The 18,135-nt window shown below is 45.5% G+C and overlaps 1 protein-coding gene across 1 annotated transcript in view; it reads left to right on the top strand.

Moving 5' to 3' along the window:
* Window positions 1-18,135, top strand: part of frmpd1a (FERM and PDZ domain containing 1a) — a gene marked incomplete at both ends in the record, with an annotated part of 154,508 nt that overhangs the window by 17,505 nt on the left and 118,868 nt on the right. Inside the window, one exon of the mRNA XM_084318302.1 lies at window positions 12,991-13,154. Within this exon, the coding sequence (XP_084174428.1) occupies window positions 12,991-13,154 (164 nt within the window). The remainder of the gene's footprint in view (window positions 1-12,990; window positions 13,155-18,135) is intronic.

Raw genomic sequence — 18,135 nt, 5'->3', positions numbered from 1 at the left:
AAGGTAGTGGTAGTAAGTATCATATCTAGTAATACAGTCAGGGAATTGTACCCCTCAGTTACAATTGGTCCTTCGAGCCGGAGGGTAATCAGTGTAATATTAATATAGTGTTATTAATATTGAAATGGCCTATGATGAACACTCCACGAAACGATCCTCCTAACCAACGCCCGCAGCGCGAACGACGGCTCCCTCAGTACTTAGAGGCTTACGCTGTCAGTCAACAACCTAGTCTTCTACTAACAGTAAACGCGGTAAAACTAGAAAGTAAAAGTATGTCTAACCCCAACGCCCAGACTACCCCGACCATAGAGGCCCCTACGGGCTCTAATGTAACTGACCAAGTTCACGGTGGGGACCAGTGGGAACCAGACATGACTTCACACCCCGCCAGTACTGAAGAAGTAGTCCCCGATGAGTCCCGGGAGGAATACAACGCTACCGAGAGAGAACTCGGCACGGAAGAAGACGGGGAGAGCACCGTGGAGATAGAGCTCCAAGGCTCCGCAAGGAGTACCCCGAGGGAAGGCTCCCCTATACAACCGCCTTCTCCCAGCGAGGCAGAGAGGACCCTACAGCAGGCCTTCCTCATCAGCCTGAACGCCGCTGCTGAACGCGACCGACTGCAGATCCAGCAGCGAAGCGAACACGAGCAGATACGTCTAGAAATAAGACGCATTCAGATGGAAGAGAATGTGGCCCGAGAACGAGCCGGTGCTCAACGGGACGCAGCGCGCGACAGACAGCAGTCGCAACTAATAGAACAGCTGATCAGACGGACAACACCCTCTCCCTCCGCCAGAGGCTCCAGGAACTCGTCTAGACACACCTCCAGGGCGGCATCCCCTAGCCGAGTAAACAACCCTGAACTTGACCAACAGACGAGGTCTATACCCCCCACAGACCACCTCCCCCCACCGGTCCAAGCGAGACCTAGCAACCGGGAAGGAGCAGCATATCCTGTGGAGAGGCTAAACCAGAGACTACAAGCACTGGATGACCTAATCCTACTGAAGCACTTAAAGGTACCCCGCGCACATAATATAGCGCTCGCCTACGCGACTTCCACCACCCCATACACAGCAGCGCTGGTAGCATTGGACCAGAGGTATGGGCGCATATGGGATTACGTGATCCAGGAGATCCGACACATCGACCGCTTACCCCCAGCAATAGACAATCGAGCACTGGACGACCTGTCCATCAGAGTGCAGTCCCTGGTAGGGATGTTGGGAGCGCAAAGAGAGAAGGGGAGGCATGAACTTTACGCCAACTCAAATGTGGAAAGGATTCTGGAGAAGCTGCCGCCCGCTCGTCAGGAGCGCTTTAGGCGGCAGAGGGACCACAGAGACCCGAATGGCCCCGAACCGAACCTCCTCGATCTAGCAGACTTCCTGGCGAGAGAAGTCAGCAGCCTACGGCTAGATACATTCGGACGGAGCACCCCTGGCTCCAGAGAAGGAACCAGACGACTAAATGATGGAAGAAGATCGGTGACTGTGATGCACCAATCGGAGTCAGTACCGAGCAGCAGGAGCCACAGTACCCCCTCCAGAACGGAGAAGTGGAAGATAGTGTGCCCCTACTGTGAGAAAGAACACTGGCTAGCGCAATGTGACTCCTTCCCCAAGCTGAACGCGGAGGAAGCAGGTCAATGGATAAAGTCCAACAAGCGCTGCTTTCGCTGTGCGCGCTCACACATGGCAGCCGAATGCCGCTTAAAGAAAAGGTGCACCAAGTGCGATGGAGCCCATCTGGACATACTTCACGACAGTAACAGACGGCGCCCTTCACCTGCACCATCCAGCCGCAAAGCGAGCGTCATGTACATCGATCCCGCCAGCAGCAGTGGAGCCCGAGTACTCCTAAAAGTAGTGCGTGTGACACTAAGCTACCAGAATAAAGTCCTGGACACTTACGCCGTCCTCGATGACGGGTCAGAGAAGACCCTGCTGCTCGCCTCCGCTGCGGCCCAGCTAGGGCTGCGGGGAAGCGAAACCCAAATGACAATTCGGACAATAAGACGAGATTTGAAGACGATAAAGGGCGAGAATGTCTCATTCTCTATCGCAGCAAGCGGCCAGCCTGAGCGACGGTACCAGATTGCAGACGCTTTCACCAGCCAAGAAATAGGACTGTCGCGGTACACATACCCCGTCGCCAAGCTGATGGAGAAATATGCACATCTGCGCAAGTTACCGATCCCGCTCATAGACAATGCTATGCCGACCCTGTTGATAGGCTCCGACCATGCAGACCTCATTGTCCCGATAGACCGGGTTCATACCGGACCCCGAGGCTGTCCTGCAGCAGTCGAGACCCGTTTGGGATGGACTCTCCAAGGCCCGCTCGCCAAATCTCTCAACCGAAGTACAGCCACTAGATGTCTCCACTCCCGAGTCACAGAGGGAGAAACCGCACTCCTGCAACACGTAGAGCGGCTATGGACCTTGGAACAAATGCCCTTTAAGAACGGAAAGAAAGACATTCGCTCTAAAGATGACATTTACGCCATTCACCTCCTCGAGACAGGGACCAAGAGAGTCCCGGTCAACGGCGTGTTGAGATACGCCACGCCACTCCTGCGGCGAGAAGGAATGCCTACTTTCCACGCCAAGACAGACGCCACAGAACGGTACCTGCTGAACACGGAGCGGCGCTTAGCCAAGAACCCCGCCCAAGAGAGTGTATACCGCGCTGAGATTGAGAAGCTCATCACAGCGGGACACGTCACAAAGATGGACATTAAAGAGGCTGACCAGACCACTGAATCGTGGTACGTGCCCCACCACAAGGTCCATCACAACGGTAAAGACCGCATAGTATTTAACTGCAGCTACCAGATCGGATCCCAAAATCTGAATAAAGAGTTACTGCCCGGTCCCACACTCGGCCCCTCCCTACTCGGCGTTCTACTCCGCTTCCGCCAGGAAAGGGTGGCCATCAGCGGGGACATTAAAGGAATGTTCCTGCAGGTGAGATTAGTAGAGGCGGACAAGCCCCTGTTACGGTTCCTATGGAGAGAGAAGCCAGGAGATGAGCACCCAGCCATCTACCAATGGGAAGTCCTCCCCTTCGGAACGACGTGCAGCCCCTGCTGTGCTACATTTGCACTACAGAAACATGTAGCAGAGGACCCAGCAGCGGACGAAGAGGTCCGACACAGCGTAAAGAACAGCTTCTACGTAGACAACTGTCTACAAAGCCTTTCAACCCAGGAAGAAGCCGAGGCTCTCCTGATTAAACTCTGCGCCTCATTGATCAAAGGCGGCTTTGATCTCAGGCAGTGGGCCAGCAGCAATCCGCAAGTACTGCGCAGCCTCTCCTCCGAGGACAAGGCAGCCAGCAGCGAGACCTGGATGGCTACAATCCCGGGAGAAGCCCAGGAGATGACCCTGGGATTGGTGTGGCGATTCAAAACAGATTCGCTTCACTACAGACACAAGCCCCTGACTACGGAGCAGGGAAGGCCGGCGGCTGCGCCGACCACCAGACGGAGTGTGTACACAACACTCGCCCGACAATATGACCCGCTAGGATGTATTCTACCGTACACCACCAGGGCAAAAATGATTGTACGAGCATTGTGGGACAAGGACCAGGGCTGGGACGACCCCATTCCCGCACACCTTGCATCCACCTGGAGAGAGTGGGAGATGGAGCTCCACTCACTCCCAGGCGTCAATATGCGCCGAAGCTACTTCCCACCCATGGTGAGGCCAGAGACATGTAAAATGGACTTACACGTCTTCAGTGACGCCTCCGAGGTCGCATACGGATCAGTAGCCTACTTGCGGGCCCAAGACCAGGGGGGAGAGATCTACACAGCATTTGCCCTCGCCCGCTCGAGAATAGCCCCACGCAAGCAACAATCTATCCCACGTCTAGAGCTCTGCGCAGCCCTAGCCGGAGCGCACCTAGCCACGCTCATCCAACGTGAGCTCACCATACCGGTGTCTAGAACAATCCTGTGGTCAGATTCCACGACGGTACTCGCCTGGATCAAATCGGACTCATGCAAGTACAAAGTCTTCGTGGGAGTCAGAGTCACCGAGATTCAAGACTTAACCGAAGAGTTAACCGGAGAAACAGAGTGGCGCTACGTTGATACAAAACAGAACCCAGCTGGCGTCATCACCCGGGGGATGCCCCTGGATGACCTCACCCGTCGCAATGTCTACAGTGACGGCCCCGCATTCCTAAGACTCCCGGAAGGACAGTGGCCCATGCCTATCCCGAGGGAAGCAAGTCCAGAGGAGGTGGAAAATAAGAAGTCTGTGTTCTGTGGATTGAGCACCGTAGCCTCCGCAGACCCCAACATAGAGAGTGCACAACAAAGGACATTCCTACTGCACTACCTACCGTCTCTACAGACCCGCCAGAAGTGGGTAAAGGAGAGAGACAATTTGACAGAAGGAACAGTCGTCATGATTATTGATCAATCACTGCCCAGAGCTGTGTGGCCGGCCGGCCGCGTAAGCAAAGTGATCACCGGTGCCGACGGCAAGGTCCGAGCAGCTGAAGTGCTCGTCCAGGGTCGCACTTACACCCGTCCCGTGGCGAGGCTCATAGAACTGCCTCGACTCCCAGACACAATCGATGATGACCATGACCCTACAACCCTATGACTTTGTGAAGTTGACTGACCCCTACAGCAAACCCTTATGTGTAAATAGACAACGCGATTAATCTGTCTCTGTTTAACTGATTAGGTCTGGGACCAATCAGGGGGTGGCTGTTGTGAAGGGCCAGATTAAACCGAATATATATATTTATTTATATATATATATTTAATTGTATTTGTATATTCTCTAATATTCCCTGATATCCCTTGTATATTCCTTGTACAATATGCATTGAATATCCATTCTAGCCTACTGAACATCCCATAATAGTCTCCATTCTACTATTGGTCGAGACCTTGGTGCCAGGCTGCCATACCCCTCAGACCCAGTTCAAACGTACCGCTCCACATGTACGAACAAGTCCTAGTTCCGCGTAGGAATCTGGCTACCGCACCACTAATGGGACTATTTGTTCATAGTGCGTATATATACTGCGCTACTAAAGTAGGACTTCCTTTTCAGTCCAGTTTCTTACCCTCCAATAGAGTCACAGACGTAAAGCCTCCCCGCGACGCCACGTGTGGGAGTAAGGCCAAGTTCGCCTACCATCGGTATTGAGACATCGTGTATATTAATATTTGAATAGTCATATTTGGCACTATATCGTCGAGTTGGACGTAGTCTATTAAGCTAATAATAGTCTGTTAATATATAGTGCTTCGTGCGGTGAGAATACTACCGTAGTCAGTACCCCATCGTTTCGGGCAGAGAACTGGCTGCTTACCCAGGGTGGTTGACCCCATGTGAAGCTGCACCCGAGGAGCCCCAGAGCCGACGAGCGAGTGGACCTGTATATCGGATTATTCTACCGACGACAGCCCGCCTTCCCAGGCACGGATTATGCTTTGTATACTTTGATTATTCCATGGATAAAGACCCCCGACACTGCCGTGTGTTGGAACCCCCCCCCCTGGAGAGGACGCAAGGTGAGGAGACGCTCTGCAAGACGAGGTCGCTTCACGTCTCCCCCGTGGACCGGAGAGAGCCGGCCCACAAAGAGTCCACCTGCTTTCATCTGTGGTCCAAGGATCGCCGGCGCATTGAACGGCACTACAGTGGGTTCACCTGGGATACCCTTGGCCGGACGAGGCAGCCGGATTCTACCCCCCCCCCCCTCCTACTCCTGTCGGCTTACAAGCGACCGGATTAACCCCCCTAGTGTATCTAGTATATAATCATTAAAGTATCATTGCTGTTATTCCTTAACTATTCCAGGTCGTATATTTACCACCTGCGCCATCAGAGATTGGACATTCTCTATTGATATACCGACGAATACTCTTTGCCATAAAAGTGCATACTATTTCAATTCATAAATGTAATTAAGTGATTAAGTGCTTGCTCTACACACCATTGCTGTGTAGTAATAAACGCATACTTCGACTTCGTACATTTGTGTTGGATCCGTTTCATCTACGTGAGAGTGTTTATGATAATATATTTATGCCGTGTACTGGGTGGCCGAATATTAAGTACAAAGGTAGTGGTAGTAAGTATCATATCTAGTAATACAGTCAGGGAATTGTACCCCTCAGTTACAACAAGAATTAAATTAAATTAAATTAAAAGCAATGGCATTCAAAATGCTGGAGAACTTTTTTTGCACTCAAAACAGTTGCTGTACAAGGTTTCTGAACCCAGCTTTCTCAACTGTATATATATTGGAACTTGGTCCATACAGATGAACTCTGCGACTGCCCTGTTGATTCTTTTATCATCTTTGGACTCATTTGTGTACTTAATATGCTGCTAAAAAAAAGCTGGGAGGTTAGGTTGCTTCTGAGTGGGGGGAGTCACTCTGTGAGCCAAATGCAGCAGACTTCTGTAGTTAAGTATGGTTGTATTATTATACATTTGTCATAGCAGAGGGCCTAATTAGTTTGAGATACCATAAGTTACCTAGAAAACATTTTGATGAGTGAGACTGATTATAGCCTTATCATAATTCTAGAACTAGGTTATGTCATATTGTAGGCTGTTTAACAAAAATAAAATAGATTTCCGTTGTTTTTATACAGTATGTATGAACCATTAATGGGCAATTGTCAAATGTCTCTGTATAAATCACGTTTGTGACTAAGCCATAGAGATGAGATGCACGTGTGCATCAATTAATTTCTGTTGTGGGTAGGCAACAAACAGGGGATGCTGTGTTTACTAGCTTTCAGCACGGCAGTTTAGGCTGTGTATAGCTTATTATTAGGCTTTTCAACTTATTTTCTATTCTTGCGAATAGCATTGTGGACATTTTATAATGCTCATATAAGGAACTGTAGTCACGAGAGCTAGCATAGCCCATCCAACGAACGTTGGCACCAATGACACGACCACAGCACCGATAGGAGCCACTGCAGCACGCAACGCCAGCCACCACAACCATCGACAATCGCAGCGAGGATCTCCATCGACCAACGTCAGCCAGCCAGCCCCAACCAGAACCATAGCTCGCTAGCTATACAAGCCAACGCTAGCCGAGTCCACTCCACGCAAAATGCGCTAGCCAGCCAACACCAATCAACAAAGATCCCCACTGCGACTGCCGATGGTTATGATAACTAACGTTATGTGATACAGTAGCTCCTATCAGTACTGTAGTCATGCCACCGATGCCAACACTCGCCGGACGAGCCATGCCAGCTCCCGTCTCAACTAGGGATGGGTACCAAATTCGGTACTTTTGAGGTACCGAACCGAAACACGTCGGTACTACCGAGTATCGATTCAAGTGAGATACAGAAGAAAAAAAGAAAAAATAATGTTTTTACCTTTTTTCTCATGTCAACGTTCACACGCACAATATATGCTTACCTAGGATTTGACTTGATTCAACAACAAAGCAGTCGGAGCAATGGCAAGCCGAAAACTGTCGAAATTGTAGTTATTTGAAGTTTAGATTTTTTTTATGACTGAGGTAGGTAAATTAAATTGCTTGAGACTAAAGTACCGAAAAAAGGTACCGCTGGGTACCGGTATCGATTCACAGGTACCGGTTAAAATGTGAAAGGTACCCATCCCTAGTTGAGACTAGAGTTTGTTGTTCTTCATTCCAGAAGGTTGCTTCCGGTAAACTAGCGCAACGTCACCACTGACAGCAGCGCTGTGCTCCAATAGGAAGGCATTCGCATGCATAAATGAATAGATTTTTTTTTTTAAAGTACCGTTCTTTCCCAAACGCAGTATAGTATCATTTTGAACACTCTAGTACCGCGGTACTATACTAATACCGGTATACCGTGCAACCCTAGTATGCCCTTTAACCTCTTAAGCCCAGAGTCTATTTTCTGAGAATCCGCCTAAAATACACACCTAAGTAAATGGAATATTGCTCCACTTCTACAAGGACCATTTGCATATTCTTGGTATCTAGGGAAATCTATGGACCTCAGTGAATGTATTCCCAGTGTCAGAAATATTGTGTCTATTACTAGGCTTGCTTAAATTGTGATGAAACAGGAGAATATGAATTATGATTTTTCTTTGCATCTTTGACAGTGAATGCTAATAATGACCAAACTTTAAAAACTGCCACTGATCTCGTTCAGTGCCTTCTTGAGATCATGTGTACAAAAAATCGAAGGAAATTAATAAAGGGAAGATGATTAAACAGAAGGTTCTATAGATACAGTACTGAATTCTCCCATCCGGACCAATGCAATTTGAAATATTATAGAATATAGAATAGCAGGCTTATAAATTACCTTATTATAACCAATTCGCACATTTATATACATACATATATTATCTTTCAAATGGCCGAGAACAGAATGCATAAGAACAGATAATGAAATCTACTGTAATCTACTGTACTTTTTTATTTTCACCAGGGTGCAACCATTTTGAAACTAATTTCAGATCGAATTGTTGCTGCATGCTAACAATAGGGAAGAGAAACTAACTGCATTTCAATATTTGTCAATAACGTTACGTTTTGTGGTATTATCCCGAATAATAAGAGTTATAAAAAAAATGCATACAGAACTATGAACCTTGAACCCCATAGATCAGGGGTGGCTAACCAGTCAGAGACTAAGAGCCACAAAAATTACTGTGGTACCACAAAGAGCGACACCATATATACCAGCGTTTCTCAGTTTTTCAGTCACGGCACCCTTTGTGTGTTTATAGGTCCCACCCTCTGGGCTCTGGCCTCTGATGTTGCTAATGTCTTTTTTATTTGGGCATCATAGGGTTAACCTCTTAAGCCCGAGCAGTCCGGTACTGGACTGCAAATGACATCAGGCCATAAATCCATCTCTACAGAATGTATGAATTAATGTTCAAATGTAGCCAAGAGTAAAAACCCTAACCCTGTCAAAACAGCAGTCAAAGTGTATATTTTCAGCATTACGTTTGTTTACCAATGATTGTAACTGTTATTAGTGAAATATATGATTATAGAAATCTCAGGGCATTGAGTCGGAAACCGGCGCATATTGACGGGAGGAAGTGGCGCAGCCAAAAGTGACCCAGGGCTTTTGATGGACTTTCGAATTTAGAAAAACTACCCTACCCAGCTCACGCCAGCCCCTGTAAATCATCTGACTTCTGGATTCACTTTTTTATTTCTCTTATTTTTCGGGATTATCTCCCACAAACCTGAACGTTATTGCCATAATACAGAACACAGTTAGTTTCTCTACCTTTCTGTGAACGTCTAGCAAAAAACGGCATTGCAATCTGATGAAACATTTTGGAGAAATGTACATTATAAAAAAGTAGGCCTACTTGTGAATCACGCCTGGTAATACTAAATCCAGATTGAATTCTGACATTGGAAAGGGGAGATTTGGCCCGATCCATAGATGTGCAACTTGGCCATAATAAGGTAATTTATAGGCCTGATATTCTATAATCATATTTCAAATAGCATGTGTCCGGATGGCAGTACTGTATCTACAAAACCTTCTGTTTAATCATCTTCCCTTTATTAATTTGCTTAGATTTTTCAGGTCTGGTCAATTTTAGCATGGTGTTATTCACAGTCAAAGATAAGAAAAAATATATATATAATTGCATAAATCCCTAGAATCAGATACCAAGAAGATGCAAATGAACCATTTAAAAAAAGTCTGTAAATGTTTATTCTATGTATTATGGAATGAATGACAAAAACATTTAATTAAAAAAATTCTGGAGGGAGGAGCCACACATTGGCGGGCAAAGAGCCGCGGGTTGGCCACCCCTGCCATAGATCCTTTCAGGAAGTGTAGTTTTGAAAAATTCCTACGCAGATCCAGAGCTATGGATGTCTTCTACAAAATGGCCGCAAAAAAACTACAATTCCAATGGTTCAAGGTTTCAAGGGGAAGAAATGCTAAATGATTTCAACTTAATAAATTGTCCTTAAATATAAAGAAATCAAACTTCATGATATTTACTGGAAAGAACAAGAAATATTGTAGTAATAGTGCCAAAATCTCAGTTCTGATTAATGAAAAACGTCATTGCAATGCAAAGACAACATTAATATTCTCTGTAATAAAACAATGAAATCAATTGGTATCATCAGAAAATGTTCTAGGCTGGTTAATCAATCATGTCTTTTAACGCTTCATTACAGTTTAATTTTCCCATACTGTATCTTCTTTATGATAATATTGTATGGGCAAGTAAGTACATCCAGTCTACACAGAATTCACATTATACAGAAAGGAATTTGATCCATCTGCTCCTCTATTTAATATATACTCCTGGACCGGCTTTCACATGTGGATATCAGTCATGTGCTTTGTCTGTCAGCCCAGCAGTTCCACAAGCAACAGGTGGTTTGCCCTCCTAAGATGTGTGGTGATATCTTCACCACTGCTGCAGTTGATAATATTGACCATAAACCCAGCTCAACTATTTTTTTTTTATCTACTTTTTCTCCCCATTTTTCAATTTTTCTCCCGTCCCCAATTTCGTATTGTCCAATTCTACCCTCCCCTGTCTCGAACGCTGTTAGGCCATGCCTCCCACAAGCCGGCTGCAATGTGGACGAAGCCTTGCATCACGTGTCCCCTCCGGTACTCGAGGAGGCAGCCGTTGAATCTTTTCACCTGCACTGCACAGGGTCTGCGTGGGAGGGACACGCCGCCCTCGTCGCTTCCTGATTCTACTGCGCAGGCGCACCAACCGACCTGTAGGAGTCGCTGTCCACAACGTCCGATCCTCACCCACCAGCTTCCCACCCCCTAATACTGCCAATTGTATTAGTATGAACGACCAGCCAAGCTGGTAGCAACGCCGAGAGCTGGGCTCAAACCCAGCATATCCTGCGTTGGTGGCGAGCGCATTGCCCACTGCGCCACCTAGCCACCCCCAGCTCAACTATTTCAAAAGAGTCCTTCCATGGCACAGGCATCTCTGCATTTGCAGGTCAAGGAGTTGACTGCAGTATTGTTAAAGCTTCTGCAGGCCAAAAGACAGTAGGAAATTTGCCAAGCTACTACACAGACATCCCACTGGTTGTCAGTAGCACCATGAAAGCACCCGTACCACCTAGCACTGTGGCATCCCTGAGCAGGGAGAACTCTGCTCAGGAAGAGTACTGCTGCGAAAGATTCTTGCTTTTGCATCTGATGATAAAGATAACTCTGTGATTCAGAGTGTGGAATCATACCATACCATGCAAGTCACCAGCCTGCTGTGAGAAAAGTAATCTGCCCAAGTTCCATACTCACCCTGTTCCATGGGAGTGCCCACACAGTGGCAATGATCATCATTACCAATGGACATAGTCAGAAAGGCTGTTCAACATCGGAATGCTGGGCAGATGCCAGTAGTAACGTTTGATCCAGTGGAAATGGCCAGAGATGTAAGAGGATGACAAGTTTGTTGGGATGTTTGATGGCCTGCATATAGAGATAGTAGCTCTGAAGCCCCTGGGTGATTGGTTGCAAGGCAGTGGCTGTGGTGCAGTGGCTGTGGTGCAGTGGTACAAGCGGAGAGCACAACAGCAGGCACTGCCCACTCCTTCTTGCTCGCACCAGATGTGCGCACCAAGTCACAGTGACGGTATTATACATCCTACAGTATCTGGCCTACAATAACCGTGACACAGATACAGAAGATGAGCCTCTGGGGAATGATGCATGGTGCTCAAAGAGGAAAGAGCTGCCCTCGGTTCCAGTACTGGGCAATAGTCATGGCTTTGGAGCTGTGTTTACTGGTCTATGTGAGATCCATGCAGCAGTCCTCCTTCAGCATGTACCTCGATGCTCTGACAGAGCTCGTCCCCTGGTTCTTTGCTCTGGACCATACCAACTATGCCCACTGGATCCTTGTTCATCTCTGTGACATAACTGAACTACCAACAAGACACCCAGATGTTGCGAGAGAATTTTATTTCACCATTCAGGAGACCAACTGGGTCTTCTCTGCATTCCCCATTGACCAAGCACATGAGCAGAACAATGCTTGCATCAAGAGTGATGTTGGGGTGATAGCTCTTATATATTATGTAAATAACGTGTTGCTTAAACATGGAATCAGCAGCTTGGGGGTGGCCAAATTGTTTTATGCCATTAATCACCGGCATCTGCAAATGCCCAATATCCAGATATCTTCTAAATACATTAAGCTATATTTACCGAATGTAGTGTTTTTATCACAAAATGAACGAAAGGTTAGCTACACCACTATTTATTATTATAACTATCACTATATTATATCAATCTATTTAAATATTTCTTTCTTTTATGTTTTTATTTTATTATTATTTTTTTTTATTGTAGGCTGTGGAAGAATCCAACATTCCATTGTCTGATCAAGACAATAGCCCAAATCTCACACCTACTGTAGGAGGGCCACTTCCCCTACAGCTCCCACCCTGGACGGCCTACAAGAGGCCTGGGTCCCCTTCTCTCCCGCTGTGTGTTTCTGGTGGCCACAATGGGAGCACACTCCTCTCAGCTAAACACATTGAACTCTCTTACTTGAATTTTGATCAATGTGTCTTACTAATAAATGTATATCGATCATTAAGATCTGTCCACGATCTGTCATTAAGATCTGTCTGTCCATAGGCGACCTTGTAAAAGCCCCTTACGTTTTTTGTCGCTACCTGCAAAATCTTCTGACCTAATTACCTATCAATTGTTGATTTAGAATTTGTGCAAATAAAGAAATAAAATAAATCTGTGATTAACTTTGATGAACAGATTAACAAAGAAAAATGCACTACTTGTCTTGCATTTTTTCAGAAGATATTTCACATAAATTGTCCACGATCCAATCCTGTGAATTGCTTGAAAGTTGAAAGTGAAAATATCTGGAAATGCAAAAAACAACACAGAAATGAAATGCTGTAAATCATGCAGGGACTGATAATAGCAATAACAATGGATTTTCATTTTGACTGACTGGCTGGTTTCCTGTCATCTAGGGAGAGGGTCTCAGCTGATGGGAAGACAGGAGAGTCCAGCAGCTCTGACCAGAGGAACTATCCCTTTCGTTTCACTGTTCAGATCCCAAGGGACCCAAGCCTCAACTCCCACGGCCTCACCTTGACCTGCCAAACCCCCATCCTGGTACAGCACATCACTACAGGTGGGACAAATAGAGACATGAACAGGTCTCCTTGAGGTTAAGTATGTAAAGGGCCACAGAGAGACTGTCCATAATATTGCTGGATGAATGCAAATCTTCCTATTTTCACTATCAGAAATACAAGCGGGTAGACTGTCCACTCTGTAAGCCGTAGGACATGTAAGGTGACATTAATGGAATCAAAAAGTACTGTAATCTTAAAGGGTAATACTACCCATTTTGAGAATTCACATTCCTGTGCCCCAGGAATACATCACAGATTGGAGGGTTCTCTGTCTGGTTTATAGCTTACGAGAGAGTGGTGTGTGTTCACAAATACTGACCCTGTGGGCAGGCAGAACATACATGATTTTTTTTTTATTATCTTTTTCCCCCTCCTTTTTTCCGATTTTTCTCCCATCCCACTGTTAGTCGTTATGCCAATTCCCAACCCCCTTCCTGGTTGTTGCGCACCCCCCCTACTGTTGGTCCGGGAGGCCGGAGACTGTCACATGCTTTCCTCCGACACATGTGCAGCCAGCCGGCAGCCAGCCTGGCAGCGCAGATTCTCACCGGGAGAGTGTAACGTGTGGAAGGTCACACTACCTTTCTCCAGATCCTACCCTCGCTGTGCAGGCGCCCCGACCGAACTGTAGGGGTCGCTGTCCACAACGCGCAGGACCCACCCACGGCTTCCCACCCACCCCTAACTTAGCCTTCTACTGTACCTCTTGGCTCAAGGCCCTGCTCATACCCTGGCTTAGTCTCATGGCCATACCACCACTCCCCTGGAGCTCATTCCAGCTCTCATTACTGGAACATTAGAAAGGGGGGAAACACACATATTGGTTCACCAGCTTAGTGATGGATATTGGATCCATGTATTATTTTGCTTTGCATAGCCAATGACGTGTGATATACTTTTATAAAACACATTTTCAGCTTGTATTATTGTATTTAAAAACACAGTTTCTAGTTTTATTAATCTCTGTTTGTCCTTTAGTCAATATACTGTATGATAGGAATATCTTCATGTAAGACCTGGCCAAGAGCTTGTCCATCAAAACACACTTTACACATAGTCACTACACTAAGTGTAAATGGAATAATCAGATTCACCTTTTAGACTCACCTTTCCACCTTGAGTGGATCCTGCTCTTGTGAGGTGACAGAGAATGAGGATGAGGATGACACAAGATGAATGCAGGAGGAGGAGGAGGAGGAGAGTTGGCTCTGTAGGGTTAGAGGGACAAGGACAACTTCCAAAGCCAGGAAAGCAGTCTTAAAACGTACCTTTATTAATCCCCATGGGTACATTTGTCTTCTGCATTTGACCCATCCAAACTATTTTAGGAGCAGTGGGCAGCCACTCAGTGTGGCACTCAGGGACCAACTCCAGTTGCAATGCCAGTACCTTGGTCAAGGGCAACCCTAAGAAACCTAGCATGCATGTATTTTGGTGAGGGAGGAAACAAGAGTACCTGGAGGTAAGGTAACCCATGCAAACATGGGGAGAACATGCAAACTCCACACAGAAAGGCCTCCTGCTGGTCAAACCCCTACTGGACATCATCATTGCTGTGAGGCAATAGTGCTAACCACTACGCCACTGTAAAGCCTTTAGTGTAGGTGAATCCTCAGAAGGATGGAGGTGGCTTCAAAAGCTTGCCTCAGTTCGGATCCAGATTAAAGGGAAGTAACAGTCCACAGAAGAAGAGAGGAGACAAGAGTGTGAGACAGATGGACAAACAGCCACTGGTGAATGAATATACTGTAGGTTGAAAAGGCTGTGGCAGGAGCAGTGAGGGCTGTTGTTTTCCCCCAGAGCAGCACTATGGTTATCTGTGAGCCATCATTCCTGTTGTCCCCAGCACAATTATCCTATAAAGTCAAATGTGCTCTATTGTAGAGTTTTGTCTTTTGCCTGGAGCAAGTTTCCTCAGCCTGTGGAAGCAGTAACAGTAGCAGATGTGCAAGTGTCTGTTGGAAATGAAGAAGAAGTCAGACCTAGAGTTTGGACTTGAACTGGCAATCCAATGTTTATTTTTTTTATGTTGCCCTGAGGAAGACTATAATGTTGAAAGATTTAATTTGTGAATTTCTTTACGCTATTTGTTTTTATTTTCTCACTTTCATACTTTCACACTTTCACACACAGAGCTGCTTACTGTGGCGCTGATAGAGCAGAGTCCTGCCACCTTCAGAAGTTTTCTGATGACTGCGATAGTGGGATGTATAAAGGACGGTGACGAGAGGGGGGAACTGGTAGTGGACTTCATCACATGATTAGATAAAAACCACTGCAGCTAAATGTGGTGAAGACCAGGGAACTGGTGGTGGAGCTGGGGAGGAGGAGGAGTGCACCTGTGACCCCCGTTTCCATCAGGGGAGTCGATGTGGACATGGTTGAGGAGTACAAATACCTCTGTGTGCACATCGACAACAAACTGAACGGGTCAAAACATGCAGAGGCACTGTACAAGAAGGGCCAGAGCCGACTCTACTTCCTCAGAAGGCTGAGATCCTTCAATGTCTGTACAAGGATGTTGAGGATGTTCTATGAGTCGGTGGTGGCGGGAGCCTTCTTGTAAGCTGTGACCTGCTGGGGCAGCGGACTGAGAGCAGGGGACACAAACAGGCTGGATAAGCTGGTCAGGAAGGCCAGTAGCGTGGTTGGGGTGGAGCTGGACTCCCTAGTGAGGGTGGCGGAGAGGAGGAGCCTTGCTAAGCTCCAGGCTAGGGCTGGGCGATATGGAAAAAAATCATATCGTGATAACGATATGATAATGTTATCATATTTCTCGATATCGATAATTATCGAATTGTTATAAGTATTTTTTTCTTTTTTCTTTTTTTTTTTTCTTTTTTTTAACAACAGATGTATGTTTATTTTGCAGCAATTCTTTGTCATTGCCACCATCTTTAGTGTTACATCCCCTCACACTCCAGTTCTCAGGCTGCAGCTGGTTTAAAAGCTAAAGTAAACCGGCTTCTCTGCTGGCTGTGGCTCCAGGGGAGTTGAACAGTTCTGGCTCTGCTAGTTTATTTTCGATCTTTTGGCGCTTTGTTGGTGGACAAACCACCGCACATGTGCACCGTGACTCGTGACTGGAGTCTAGCTCTGCTAGCACACATAGCCTACTGTGTACAGACGGTTTCAAACTGTATTTTAAATTAGAAAGCAAACAAAATAAATGGACAAGAGAAAAATAAATCTCAATTTGGTCAGTATTGTCATTTGGACAAGCAAAGCCATTACTTTAAGTTGCAGGCAAGAAAGACAAGTCTGTTCACTGTCTCTGGTTTTAAAACTGCCCTGTTGCAGGTAAATATATATATATATTTATAAAAAATAAAAAATAAAATTTATTTCGATATTCTATATCGATTATTAAAATATATCGCGATATTTATCGTTATCGTTATATCGCCCAGCCCTACTCCAGGCCATCAGGGAAAACCCCTCCCACCCACTATACCAGGGGTGGCCAACCAGTCAGAGACTAAGAGCCACAAAAAAATTACTGTGGTACCACAAAGAGCCACACCATATACCAGCGTTTCTCAACCTTTTTTTTCAGTCACGGCACCCTTCATGTGTTTATAGGTCTCACCCTCTGGCCTCTGAAGTTGCTAATGTCTTTTTTATTTGGGCCTCACATGGTTAAAAGTACCCTGTGAGACCCACGGTTGCAAAATCACTTTTAGCCATTTAAAAAAATTATGTTTATTTAAAAAATGTTAAAGGGGAACTATTTTACTATTTCTTTCACTATTTGGGCACTTTTACACAATTCCTGTGAGTCTATGGAACACCTAGGTTTTTTTCAAAAAAAATGCATTGTTTTGTATTTCTAATCAAGTACTAAAAACCGCATTTTTCTACCTCAAGATCTTAAGCCGTTTTGAGGCTGGGCTCCAACCACTGTGTGGCCTGGTGCCAACTGCCACATCAACTGCCACATTATTATGCAGCTGATAAATCTCTGACATCACAGATATGCACATTTTCAGATGACTCAGTTTAGTGAGGGTGAATATTGTGAGAGGAGAATTGGAAGAATTCGCCAATATGAGAATTAGAGACATATATCCTATTAATATAAGTACACATAGCTAAGAAACAATGGTAAACACTGAAAAAAGCCATTTATAAGATAGTTCCCCTTTAAGCACATGTATAGTCAATTGGTCCTGTTGTTCAGCCTCACAATGCTATTTGATAGTAAATGTGTTTATATGTCCCACCCTCTGGCCTCTGAAGTTGCTAATTTCTTTTTAATTTGGGCCTCACAGGGTTAACCTCTTAAGCCCGAGATATACAGTAAAAGTGTATATTTTCAGCATTATGTTTGTTTACCAATTATTTTAACTGTTATTAGTGAAATATAAGATTATAGAAATCTCAGGGCATTGAGTCGGAAACCGGCGCATATTGACAGGAGGAAGTGGCACAGCCAAAAGTGAGTGTAGTCTTTTGAAGGAAGAGACTCAGGGCTTTCAAATTTCGAAAAACTACCCTACCCAGCTCACACCAGCCCCTGTCAATCATCTGACTTCTGGATTTACTTTTTAATTTCTCTTATTTTTTGGGATTATCTCCCACAAACCTGAACGTTATTGCCATAAAACAGAACGCAGTTAGTTTCTCTACCTTTCTGTGAACGTCTTGCAAAAAACGGTGTTGCAATATGATGAAAAATGGTGGAGAAATTTACATTATAAAAAAGATGGCAGAATTCAGTACTGTATCTACAAAACCTTCTGTTTATTCATCTTCCCTTTATTCATTTGCTTAGATTTTTCAGGTCTGGTCAATTTTAGCATGGTGTTATTTACAGTCAAAGATAATTTTTTTTTTAAATAGAATTGATATTCTCCTTTGGTTCATTACAATTTACTCAAGCCTAGTAACAGACACACTATTTCTGACACTGATCCATATATGTCCCTAGATTCAGATACCAAGAACATGCAAATGGACCATTTAAAAAAAATTGTA

Source organism: Notolepis coatsorum, assembly GCF_963971535.1.
Source record: "Notolepis coatsorum genome assembly, chromosome: 7".
Classification (NCBI taxonomy): domain Eukaryota; kingdom Metazoa; phylum Chordata; class Actinopteri; order Aulopiformes; family Paralepididae; genus Notolepis; species Notolepis coatsorum.
The sequence above is the reverse complement of the archived record's forward strand: the minus strand, read 5'-3'. Positions and strand labels throughout refer to the sequence as shown.